Here is a 12,274-nt window from a genome sequence, read left to right as displayed (position 1 = left end):
ATTGAATTTTGAAGGCTTTGAGCTTGTCTTTTTTTCTGGTCTTGCTGAGGTCTTTACGACTACGAGCACAGATCCTAATACAGCTTCTTTATCTTGCTTGAAAAGCAAGGAACAGCCACTCGACATTTGTTTGGTACTAAAAGAATACATGCAGTACAAAATTATTATATCAACTTCTCCGGAGGGTCCCTCTCCTGTTCAGCCAATAAGTTGCCTATGGCAAGTTCCGTTTCGGTGGGACTGTATGCCCCCGAATGTTGACGGCGCCTCACTAGCAAGAGAACGAGCAGTAAAAGCAATATGAGAAAAACGACAATGCCAATAACAATTCCAGCAATGCCTCCTCCTTTCAAGCCTGTCTGAGCCACACTAACGGTTGATTCGGTTTCGCAGAGATCCCCAACGAAGTTCAGAGAACAAGCACAGCTATACTCTTCGGAAGAAACAATGCAAGTGGCACCGTTTTGGCATGGATTTGATAGACAGGGATCCATCGAAGTCTCACACAGCAATCCCGAATAGCCAAGAGGACATTGGCAGGTAAATCCGTCCAACAGATTCTCACAGGTACCGCCATTTCGACACGAATTTGAGTCACAGTACACGACATAGGCGTCGCACAGTTGCCCGGTGAGTCCAGTCGGACACGTGCACGTAAAACCATCGACTCCATCGACGCAAGTGCTCTCGTTCATACACGGATTCGACAGGCATTCATCGATATCGACCTCGCATTGTCCACCGGTGAAACCGGCACGACACAGGCAGCGATAGGCATTCGCCTCATCGATGCAGGAAGCTCCGTTTCGGCACGGATTCGACAGGCACTCCATCACGTCGACGTCGCACAACGAACCGGTGTATCCGTCCGGACACGAGCACGTGTAGCCACCCGCAAACGACGCGCAACTTCCCCCATTCGCGCACGGATTCGATTCGCAGAAATCGATTGTAACGTTGCAATCGCCGCCGGTATGTCCAAACGGACAGGAACACGTGTACTCGGCGACACCGTCGACGCACGTGCCGCCGTTCCTACACGGCATCGAGACGCACTCGTCGACATTCGTCTCGCAATTTGTCCCCGTGAAACCGGCTTCGCACCGGCACTCGTACCCGTTCACCAGATCGACGCACGTCGCGCCGTTCTCGCACAAATTCGTCGCGCATTCGTCGATCTCGCTCTCGCAATCGTCGCCCGTGTAGCCGTCGACGCACGCACACGTGTAGCCGTCGACGAGATCGCTACACGTTCCCAGATTTGCACACGGCTGCGACGCGCACTCGTCGACGTTCGTCTCGCAACGAACGCCGGTGAAACCGGCGTCGCACGAGCAGACAAATCGATCGACGACGTCGGCGCACGTTGCCCCGTTCTGACACGGACTCGACGAGCATTCGTCGACGTCGCTCTCGCACCGATCGCCCGTGTATCCGCTCAAGCACGCGCACCGATATTCGTCGACGCCGTCAGCGCACGTTGCGCCGTTTAGGCACGGATTCGACACACAGTCGTCGACGTTCGTCTCGCAGTCGTTCCCCGTGTATCCGCGAGGACAATCGCAGCGATATCCGTCGAGAACGTCGACGCACGTCGCTCCGTTTCGGCACGGATTCGACGCGCACTCGTCGATCTCGCTCTCGCACTCGTCGCCCGTGTAGCCGCCCAAGCACACGCACTCGTAGCCGTCGACGCGATCGTGACACGTCGCGTCGTTCTCGCACGGATTCGACGCGCACTCGTCGACGTTCACTTCGCAGTCGGTTCCCGCATAGCCGTCGGCGCAAAGGCAACGATATCCGTCGACGGCATCGACGCAGGTTCCTGCATTTCGGCAAGGATTCGACGAGCATTCGTCGATGTTTGTCTCGCAGCGAAGTCCTGTGAAACCGGCGCTGCACTGGCAATCGTAGCTATTTATAAGGTCTATGCACGTTGCGTTGTTCTCGCAGGGATTCAACGAGCATTCGTCGATTTCGCTCTCGCAGTCGCTCCCCGTGAAGCCGCCGACACACGTGCACTCGTAACGTCCGACGAGATCCACGCAAGTCGAACCGTTTCCGCACGGACTCGCGGCGCACTCGTCAATATCGGTTTCGCAGTCTTTTCCCGTGTAACCGCTCTGGCACGTGCACGCGTATCCGTCGACAACGTCGACGCACGTCGCGTTATTTCGACAAGGGGTCGAGGCGCACTCGTCGATTGCAGTCTCGCAGTTGTATCCCGTGTAGCCGGCGGAGCAATTGCACCAATGACCGCCGAGGAGATCGTAGCAGGTTGCGTTGTTCTCGCACGGATTCGATAGGCATTCGTTCAATTCCGTCTCGCAGTTGCTGCCCGTAAAGCCAGGCCTGCACGAGCACTCGTATCCATTCAACAGATCGATGCACGTTGCGTTATACTGACACGGCTTCGACGAGCACTCGTTGATTTCCGTCTCGCAGATAGAACCAGTATAGCCGTCTGTGCAATTGCACTGGTAGCTGCCGAGAAAGTCGTAACAGGTCGCGTTATTCCGACATGGATTCGACATGCATTCGTTCAATTCCGTCTCGCAGTTGCTGCCAGTAAAGCCAGGCCTGCACGAGCACTCGTATCCATATAAATGATCAACGCACGTTGCGTTGTTGTAGCAGGGATCTGATGAGCACTCGTCGATTTCCGTCTCACAGGTGGAACCGGTATAACCGTCTGTGCAATTGCACTCGTGACCATCGAGAAGGTCGTAACAGGTCGCATTGTTCTGGCATGGATTCGATGCGCATTCGTTCAGTTCCGTCTCGCAATTGCTGCCGGTAAAGCCAGCAAAGCAATTGCACTCGTATCCATTCAAACGATCAACACACGTTGCGTTGTTGTAGCAGGGATCTGATGAGCACTCGTCAATTTCCGTCTCGCAGATGGAACCGGTATAACCGTCTGTGCAATTGCACTCGTAACCGTTGAGAAAGTCATAACAGGTCCCATTGTTCTGGCATGGATTCGATGCGCATTCGTTCAGTTCCGTCTCGCAGTTGCTGCCGGTAAAGCCAACAAAGCAATTGCACTGGTAGCCGTTGGAACGATCGTCGCAGGTTGCGTTGTTCTGACAGGGATTGGACACGCATTCGTTCAGTTCTGTCTCGCAGTTGCTGCCAGTAAAGCCAAACCAACACAAGCACTCGTAGCCATTCAAACGATCGATGCACGTTGCGTTGTGTTGACACGGCGCAGACGAGCACTCGTCGATTTCCGTCTCGCAGTTTGTTCCCGTAAAACCGTCAGAGCAATTGCACCAATGACCGTCGAGACGATCGTAGCAGGTCGCATTGTTCTGGCAAGGATTCGACAAGCATTCATTCAGTTGAGTCTCGCAGTTACTTCCAGTAAATCCAGGCCTGCACGAGCACTCGTATCCATTGAAACGATCAACGCACGTTGCGTTGTTATAACAGGGATTCGACAAGCACTCGCCGATTTCCGCCTCGCAATTTTCCCCCGTAAAACCAACGGAGCAATTGCACCAATGACCATCTAGAAGATCGTAGCAGGTCGCGTTATTCTGACAGGGATTCGACGTGCATTCGTTTAATTCCGTCTCACAGTCGCTGCCAGTAAAACCGGACTCGCACGTGCACTCGTATCCATTGACGTAATCGTTGCAAGTCGCGTTGTTGTAGCAGGGATCCGACGAGCACTCGTTGATCTCCGTCTCGCAATTGTCACCCGTGTAACCTCCACTACAACTGCACTGATGACCATCGAGACGATCATGGCAAGTCGCATTATTTCGACACGGATTCGACGCGCATTCGTTCAGCTCCGTCTCGCAGTCATTACCGGTAAAACCAGGCTCGCACAAGCATTCGTATCTATTGACGTAATCGTTGCACGTTGCATTATTGTGGCAGGGATTGGAGAGGCATTCGTCGATCTCCGTTTCGCAATTGGAGCCCGTGAAGCCATCAAGACAAGTGCACGTGTGAACGCCGAGTAGATCGAAGCAGGTCGCATTATTCTGACAAGGATTCGAAGAGCATTCGTCAATTTCGCTCTGACAGTTCACTCCAGTGAAACCAACTCCACACGTACAAATATAACCGTCGATCTGATCGTCGCAAGTAGCGTTGTTTCGACAGGGATTAGTGGAGCATTCGCCGATTTCACTTTCGCAGTCGTTACCGGTGAAGCCGTCTTTGCACGTGCACTCGTACCCATTCAAAAGATCCGTGCAGTTGGCATCGTTTTCGCAAGGATTCGAAGCACATTCGTCGATTTCTGTTTGACAATCGTTGCCAGTGTAACCCTCTCTGCAGCTGCACTCGTATCCGCCAGCGAGATTCGTGCAATTTCCGTCATTCCGACAAGGTTCCGAAAGACATTCGTCGACGTCCGTCTCGCAGTTGCCGCCCGTATAGCCGACAGCACATCGGCACAGAAAACCGTTCACGAGATCGTCGCACGTCGCGCCGTTGGCGCACGGTCGCGAGGCGCACTCGTCCACGTTGACGGCGCACTGGGATCCGCTAAAACCGTCCAAACAGTCGCACGCGTAGCCAGTGCCATTTTCGCGACACGTTCCGCCGTTGACACACGGCTGCGAAGAGCAGAAGAGCCCAACGTCGCAATGGACGCCCGTGTATTCCGGCGAGCAAGTGCATGCATATCCGCCGACGTCGTCCGTGCACGTGCCGTTGTTCTGACACGGAAACGACTCGCATTCGTCGATCTCGCTCTCGCAATCGTCGCCCGTGTAGCCGATTTCGCACGCGCATCGATAACTGCCGATCGTCGAGTGACACGATCCGTTATTCAGACACGGTCGCGAAATGCAGAAGTCGACGAAGTCGTCGCAACTCTTGCCGGTGAATTCGGCGTCGCAGACGCAGGCGAAATCGCCGATCTCGTCGACGCACGTGCCGTTGTTCGCGCACGGCATCGACTTGCACTCGTCTAATTCGTTCTCGCAGTCGTCGCCCGTGTAACCGCTCGCGCACGTGCACGTGTACGCACCGTCGGCAAGGATACACGTGCCGCCGTTCTGACAGGGCGAAGACGCGCAAAGATCGACGGTCGAATTGCAATGAATGCCGGTATGCGCCGACGGACACGCGCATCGATAGCCGTCGATTTCGTCGACGCACGTGGCACCGTTACGGCACGGATTGGAGTCGCACTCGTTAATGTCAATTTCGCATCGACTCCCCGTGTAACCGTCGCTGCACGAGCACGCAAACCCGTTAACCAAGTTGACGCACGTGGAAGCATTAGAACACGGATTTGACGCGCACTCGTCGATTTCGAGAATGCATTGATCTCCCGTATAACCATCCACGCAATCGCAACTGTATCCATCAAATGTTGACAGGCACGTGGCACCATTCGAACAGGGTTGCGATTCGCAGAAATCGACGACAATCGCGCAGTCAGCGCCAGTAAAGCCCCGATGACACGTGCACGTGTAGACACCTATGCCGTCGACGCACGTGCCGTTGTTCTGACACGGTAGCGAGTTGCACTCCGTTATCTCCGTCTCGCACTGGTCGCCCGTATAGCCGACGCTGCACACGCAATCGTAGCCGCCGCCGCTGTCGATCGCGCTGCAGTTTCCGTTATTGCCGCACGGTTGCGACGCGCAAAAGTCGATCGCGACCTCGCAAACAGTGCCTGTGAAGCCCATTCCACAAAGACACGAGTACCCGTTCAACTCGTCGAAGCAAGTTCCGTTGTTTTGACAGGGAATCGACGCACATTCGTTCACGTTCGTCTCGCAGTTCGCACCGGTAAAACCGTCAACGCACAAGCAGGTGAAATCGTCGTCGGAGAGCAGGCACGTTCCATTGTTCGTACAAGGAGCCGATTCGCAATAATCAATGGTAGAATTGCAGTGCACACCGGTGAATCCTCTCGTACAGGTACAGACGTATCCGCCAATCTCGTCCGAGCAAGTAGCGCCGTTTTGACAAGGCGTACTGTCGCACTCGTCGATTTCTGTCTCGCAGTTGACGCCGGTATATCCGTCAGCGCAGACGCACGAATACTGACGGCCGTTCAATTGACACGTTCCCTTATTCGCACACGGATCCGACTCGCAGTAGTCGACGGTCGCATTGCAGCGAACGCCCGTGAAACCCGTCGAACAAACGCACGTATAGCCGCCGAGTTCGTCGAGGCACGTGGCGCCGTTCTCGCACGGCGCGCTCGCGCACTCGTCCACTTCCGTCTCGCAATTGAGCCCGGTGTACGACTCGTCGCACGCGCACGCGTATCCGTCGATCGACGACGCGCACGTTCCGCCGTTCGAGCACGGTTGCGACTCGCAGTGATCGACGACGCGATCGCAATCGATTCCGGTGAAATTCGGAAGACAAAGACAGACGTAGCCTCCGAGTTCGTCTCGACACGTTCCGTTGTTTTGACACGGCTGCGAAGTGCACTCGTCGACTTCGCTCTCGCAATCGGCACCCGTGTACGATTCGGGGCAAGAGCACGTGTAGCCGTCGGTTACGCTGCTACACGTGCCGTTATTTAGACAGTGTCCTTCCAGACAGCGATCGAGTTCCACGCAGCCTTCTGCGACATTCTCTAAACTGACGGTAACTCGCTGATCGGGAATGAATAGGGACAAGGGAAAATCGGACAGAGACAAGTTGGTAAAACAGCCACGATAATAGTCGCGAGACAAAGACTCTAAAAAATCGAATTGACGGATATCTTGTCGAAGAAAGCATTGACATACCTTTGCCAAACAGATTCATTGTATTTTCGAGTCCGCCGACGTGAACGTATGCGAGAGAGTCGGTATTGAGTTGGTTTCCGTTGACTGTGGCACTTTGAACGCGTTTCCCGTCAAGCGTGAGCGTGTAGATCGTGCCACTTGCTTCCCACTGAAAGGAATGCCAATTTCCGTCAGAAACAATTTGATTGACAACAACCGATTTTCGACCTATCGCAATGAAAGGCGAATAATTAATTAAGAGCGAACTAAAAGACTACGCCGTGTCATTACCGCGTCCCAAGTCAATGTGAAAATAGAGCACGTTGTTGAATACTTCGACGGTCAAAAAGTCGTCCGAATAGAGACCATTCGACGGATGAGTTCCGACGTGCAGAAGAATTCCCTGACTAGATAGAGTGCGAAATGAAAACGAACCGGATCGAGCCGATTTGATCAATTGACGCTTCAACGTCATCTGAGCAAAGCTGGAGTTTCCCGAAAAATAAGCAGAAGCAACTTGGGGGAGAAAAACCATGCAATGAAAAAAAAGCACGAGAAAAAGAACCCTTCTTACTTTCTTGACAGGTGCTTCCTTTGTATCCAGACTGACATTTGCACTTAGCACCGTCGAATGAGCCTATGCAAGTGCCTTCGTTTGCACACGGATTGACGTCGCAGAAAGAATCGCTCTCGCATCTCGACGTCGCGAGATCGGGATCGTGGTCGGTGAAGTTTTCGCCGAACGTCGACAGCGACTTTTTGAGTCCGTCCACCGACAGATCCTTGACGCAACCGTCAAATCCCCTCTTGGAATCGAGAGCGTTCGTCAGGGGAAGAAAATCCGACTGGAATGCAGCGAAATTGCCGAGGAAAACGTACGAGCCGAGTTGTCGAGTCAATCCGATATTCACAACGCAAAGAAAATCCGAAAATAGGCCCGAAAACTCAACGCGAGCTGCGCTGTTGCTGATCGCCAACGACGCTGTGTACCAATTACCGTCGTTAAGAATACACTGCTTAAATTGCGTGACATTTTTAACTCCATCAGCGTAGAGAAGCGTGACTCCGTCAGTCTGCAAATTTACGGCCAAGTAACCGACTGTAGAAAAGTCAAGAAGATCCTAAAAGACGAGCAAGTGAGTGTGCATATTCTTTAGCGTCAGACGATTTTCTTTTCTTACCTTTCCTGTGTACAGCAAAACGCCCGAGCTGTGTGCAGTAAAGGAAAAGTTGAGACTTTTGAAGTTGGGAAAATCAAAGAAAAGAAATTGACTGCTCGTAAAATTAGCCGAAAGTTGAATTTGGCAGAAGTCGCCTTCGAATCCCGGAGCGCATTGACACGCAACCGATTCCCACCGATCGATGCAAGTCGCCCCATTCAAACAGGGTCGAGACGAGCAGAGGGAGTCGTTTCGACAACCCGGTTCGGGACGATAGACCGCGTTCATGCCGAGAAGACTGTGCAGCGTTCCGTCGACCGTGAAATCTTTAATGCAGCCAATAAAACCGGACGTCGTAATGATGGAATCAGCGACGGACACCGACGGATTCATCCCGCCGACGTAAATCGGATTCTTGGCGTTGAGCAATTTGAACGGACTCGACTGAAGCGTGACGGAGCAGTTGGAAAACACGCACGTACCGTCGTCTATGGAGACCGTCACGCTCGGCGGAGACGAAACGATTTTGACCTGATGATACTGGCCGTCATTCAGGAGATGGCTAAGCGTTGCCGTCCGAATTCCCTGCACGCCGCCTGTGTTGTACGAGACTTTGAGCTGGCCGAGTACAACTTCAGCAGCAACGTGATCCATTGACAAGCCATTTCCTAACTAAAGAGAAAAAATAAAGTTCGGTTCAAAATTTTCAGCCCACCCGTAGTGTCTCTATAATTATTTGCTGACGAAATAAACTACTGCATGTATGCGCATAGCCCACTACTTCTTCAATTAGATTGTTGACTCACCCCTCCTAGATAGAACAGGACGCCGCCATCCGACGTCGTGCGAAAGGCGAGTTCAACCGTAAACGTTTGTCTTCCCGTCCTCGGAGCCTCGTCAATTTCCAAATACGTCGTTCCATTGAACGACGCAACAAGCAGAACGTCGCAGTTCGAACCGGCGTAATAAGTTTCGCAGTCGCATCGATAGCCGCCGACCCGATTCAAACACGATCCGCCGTTCTGGCACGGCATCGACGCGCACTCGTCAACATCCGTTTCGCAGTGAACGCCAGTAAAACCGGCGTCACACGCACAGACGTAGTAGAGTCCTTGCAACCCGTTTGCCGCCTGACTGCACGTGCCTCCGTTCAAACAGGGACTACTAGCACATACATCGACATCAGTCTCGCATGAAGACCCCGTTTGAAAGAGCGAGCACGAGCAGCTGTAGCCGTCGATAGCGTCAAAGCACGTGCCTCCATTCAAACACGGCAACGAAGCGCATTCGTCAATATCCGTCTCGCACGTCGAACCCGTGTAGCCGGACGCGCAATCGCACGCGTATCCCCCGTCGGCGTACCCGCGACACGCGCCGCCGTGTCGGCACGGATTCGACTGACAGGCGACGCTCGTCTCGCATTGCGCGCCCGTCCAACCGACGTTACAGTCGCACGAATACGCGTCGATCCCGTCGACGCATTGACCGCCGTTTGCGCACGGATTCGACTCGCAGTCGTCGATCTCGATTTCGCACTGGCGACCCGTGAAACCGGTCAGCGTGCAATTGCACGAGTAGTCGCCGACGAGATTGGCGCAGACGCCCCCATTTCTGCAGGGCGTCGAGAGACACTCATTGTAGACTTGCTCGCAAAGATTGCCAAAGTAGCCGTTCTTGCAGAAGCAAGTGTAGCCTGTGCCAATCGTCTTTTCTTGACATATCGCGCCGTTTTGACACGGCGACGAAGCGCACGTATCGTTTAGGGCGGCAACACACTGAACAATGACGATGAAAAGGATCGCTATGAAAACCCCTACCAAAACGAGATTCAACTCTTGGAAGACGAATGCGTGCAGCTATAGAAAACCTCGTATTCTCATTGTGGCGGATTTTTTCCCAAGGGGCGGAGTCTGTCCGTCTGAATGTAGGCGACGTGTTGGTTGGCTGTGCCGTCGAATTCCTTGTTCTTTTCTTTGTCGGTCCTTCTGGTCGACAGTGCTCGTTTGCTCCTTTGGAATGAGAACAGAGACAGCGCGTGCTCTTGCTGCTTCGAAAAACGCCCCCCACTCGAGAATCGCGTGAGCTCCGCATAGCTTTCAAAGAGTACGTGGGACGATCCAGACAAAACGAACTCTCTAAGGAAGACTTGGTCAAAAAATAATCTCCTATCGTTTTCTTGCGATCGTTCTGGCTCTCTTACCTGCTACGCATCACTGTACAGGCTCTGTGGAGCGAGTGCATTGACGTTTTGCGGACGTTTTTGTTTATGTCTAGCGCGCGTTAGTCTGACAAAGAATGGCCTCTGCGGATTTTTCTGCAGACTCAGTTGAAGAGATTGTAGTCGAAGCAGATCGACCCATTGAGCTTGCGGAGATTTCTAACGCTTTAAAGCAAAAGAGCGTTCGCTTCGAAGAATTGGACGTAGTACAAGCCTTGAAATACCTCGTAGAGAAAGAGAAAATGCACGTTAACTATTTCACAGGTTACCCGTAATTTTCTTATGGCGTTCCGATGTTAGATCTGCCGTAAATTTACATGAAAAGGAAAATTCGAGCTCTGAAATCAATTGGGCGACTGCAATTTACTATCCGTTCGAATCGTTGTCTATTGTAAGCATCAAGGCATTGAACGAGAGTCGAACTCCGTCGAGATTAGGTCGTTCAGTTCCGAGGTCACATGATAGAAATATTTCATAATTGAGAATTTGTAACGTTGGACACTTACAGATCTGGACTTGCTCCGAGCGAGCGCGTTGCTAAGCTTCAATCAAGGCTGTCAGAGCTTCAGGAAGACATAGCGAAGCTCAGTGAGACGTATGTCTTGTCTGCAATATTTTGCAAAGGAAACCGTTGTTTTTAGGTACGACGAAACGGAACTGCAGAAACAAATAGATACGTTACATGAGTACAACGAAATAAAGGACGTGGGGCAAATGCTATTTGGAAAATTAGGCAAGGACCGTGATAAATAGATAAGGAGATACGACGGTTTCTCAACTTGTCTTCTGTAGCTGAAGTGAAAGGCACAACTACGTCAGCTGTCTATTCTGAATTTGAACTCGATTTAGACGACTAGATGTGCATATAAATAGTCTCTTTACATATACGATAAATAAAGAGTGAAGGAGAACCAAGAAGGGTTGGTGTACACGCTTCACTTACGCTACAAATCCCCAATCCGGATGAATTGCAAAATGCCTCCCCGAAATAGAATTAACTTTGGTAAATGTAGACGAGTAGTTGGTGGCTAAAGGTACGCAGCTCAGCATACAACCGACTGAAGGCTGAGCTTGAGTAATCCTACGGCAAAACTACGTATCATTTACTAGGCACAAATTCATCATACCTCGTCAGCTGATAATTCCTCTTAGTTACTAAAGACGATTGTCCTAAACGAAATCAGTCTGAACGATTGCTCAGTAGTCTTGCGATAAAGCACCTCTGTGTTTAGAATTAGAGCAGTTGTAGCTGTAGAGCTTTGGTGATGCAACTTCATCTCGTCCTCTATTGTCGATTCTCCTGTCCGCCTTCTGTACAAACACGTCTGCTTCTACCCTCATTTGCCGTTCTCCTAGCTTACCGTGACTTGCACGTTGGCCAGATTTCCTGAAGACGAGGAAGATGCGGTTTGGGACGCCGATTTTTCCGCTGTACAATTCTTTTCGATCGGACAATTTCCTTGAAATTTGTGCATACCTGTTTGTTTCGCGTTTTCAAGCCAAAAATAGGGGTTCACTTTCCACGTCATGAAGTGCTAAACAAAGAACTAAAGGAGATTCCGACAGTGGGATAACTTCTACGTGCCTGCAAATTTCCGTGTTTCTTCTCCTTAGCAGGTTGCGATGGGCCAAATGCAATAAAGTCCGACTGATAGACGGACTTCAATGTGCTGATTTCGCGGCCCAACGAGATTCGAGTGCCCTCGTGAACGCGCTTGATGCGATGCGCTCGTATGCTTCCCGGCGTGTCGACGCCACGAAAAACGTTGCCGCAATCGGCGTTCATCTGGACGGGGAAAGAAAACACTGCAGCTCCGAGCAACAACCATGCGTGCGCTAGGACGAGGAAGTTGGTAGGAACAGATGACAGAGATGGGAAGCGGATGTAGGACGGACGTGCAACTTTCAGTCCCTGAGTCGCACACAAAAGACTCGACGGAAAGAATAAAGTCGCGATCCTCTCCTAATAAAGTGAAGAGCTCTTCTACGACCGACGAATTGGCGAGAGTCGAAACGGGACGATGAGCCCATTTTTCGGTCGTTCTGCGCCACTTTGCTGCACAATATGCGTCACATGATCTTATCCGAGCGCGTCTTGGGAAAAATCCCTTTTTCTGCACGACGTCGGGGGTGGCAACTTGAAAGGGGCCGGTTCTGGGAATTTGGTATACAGGTATCGGGTCAACAAATTACCGTAC

General features: G+C 51.9%; 2 protein-coding genes across 2 annotated transcripts; one reads left to right on the top strand and one right to left on the bottom strand.

Annotated features, from left to right (window-relative positions):
• Positions 1-72: 72 nt before the first annotated feature.
• On the bottom strand, positions 73-11,887 carry LOC136186829 (protein crumbs-like). Its single transcript, XM_065974302.1, has 14 exons — positions 11,662-11,887; positions 11,554-11,611; positions 11,438-11,505; positions 11,297-11,387; positions 11,204-11,246; positions 10,346-11,157; positions 10,059-10,290; positions 9,726-9,993; positions 8,665-9,671; positions 7,880-8,530; positions 7,273-7,819; positions 6,990-7,214; positions 6,720-6,926; positions 73-6,670 (listed from the first exon to the last, which is right to left on the bottom strand). The coding sequence occupies exons 8-14, from the start codon at positions 9,736-9,738 to the stop codon at positions 165-167; spliced, it is 9,156 nt and encodes a 3,051-aa protein (XP_065830374.1). The 5' UTR covers positions 9,739-9,993; positions 10,059-10,290; positions 10,346-11,157; positions 11,204-11,246; positions 11,297-11,387; positions 11,438-11,505; positions 11,554-11,611; positions 11,662-11,887; the 3' UTR covers positions 73-164.
• On the top strand, positions 10,150-10,986 carry LOC136186830 (DNA repair protein SWI5 homolog). The gene is made up of 5 exons (XM_065974304.1): positions 10,150-10,320; positions 10,377-10,529; positions 10,585-10,671; positions 10,718-10,809; positions 10,869-10,986. Exons 1-5 carry the CDS (start codon positions 10,154-10,156, stop codon positions 10,931-10,933), a joined length of 564 nt encoding a protein of 187 aa, XP_065830376.1. The 5' UTR covers positions 10,150-10,153; the 3' UTR covers positions 10,934-10,986.
• Positions 11,888-12,274: the final 387 nt, after the last annotated feature.

This window comes from Oscarella lobularis, chromosome 4 (genome assembly GCF_947507565.1).
Source record: "Oscarella lobularis chromosome 4, ooOscLobu1.1, whole genome shotgun sequence".
Taxonomy (NCBI): domain Eukaryota; kingdom Metazoa; phylum Porifera; class Homoscleromorpha; order Homosclerophorida; family Oscarellidae; genus Oscarella; species Oscarella lobularis.
This window is presented reverse-complemented; position numbering and strand designations above follow the sequence as displayed.